Source organism: Phaethon lepturus, unplaced genomic scaffold (assembly GCF_000687285.1).
Source record: "Phaethon lepturus isolate BGI_N335 unplaced genomic scaffold, ASM68728v1 scaffold34670, whole genome shotgun sequence".
Lineage (NCBI taxonomy): Eukaryota > Metazoa > Chordata > Aves > Phaethontiformes > Phaethontidae > Phaethon > Phaethon lepturus.
Window position 1 is genome coordinate 1 of NW_010511764.1, and position 315 is coordinate 315.

The following is a 315-nucleotide window of genomic DNA, read 5'->3' on the forward strand; positions in this document are numbered from 1 at the left end:
TGCGCGCCTGCCCCTGGGCTGCCACCCACTGACCCCAGCATCCCCGCAGGCGATGGTGGTGGTGAAATACCTCTTCCAGTTTGGGTTCTTCCCCTGGAATGGCTACGCCATGCTGGTGCGCAACGAGGGCAAGCCCTTCTTCCCACCTCGCATCCTGGGCTTGGAGAAGACCGACCGCTACATCAAGTACGACCTCATGCAGCTCCTGGCGCTCTTCTTCCATCGCTCCCTGCTGCTGGTGAGCCCTGGGGCACGGGCACCACCGCGGGCACCGCCCGGGTGGGCGTCCGTGGGTGCTGGAGGTGCTCCTGGAGG

The 315-nt window shown here is 66.0% G+C and overlaps 1 protein-coding gene across 1 annotated transcript in view; it reads left to right on the forward strand.

Annotated features, from left to right (window-relative positions):
• Nucleotides 1-52: 52 nt before the first annotated feature.
• LOC104619197 (piezo-type mechanosensitive ion channel component 1-like) overlaps nucleotides 53-315 on the forward strand; it is a gene marked incomplete at its 3' end in the record, with an annotated part of 2,333 nt that continues 2,070 nt past the window's right edge. Inside the window, exon 1 of the mRNA XM_010284990.1 lies at nucleotides 53-238. Within this exon, the coding sequence (XP_010283292.1) occupies nucleotides 53-238 (186 nt within the window). The remainder of the gene's footprint in view (nucleotides 239-315) is intronic.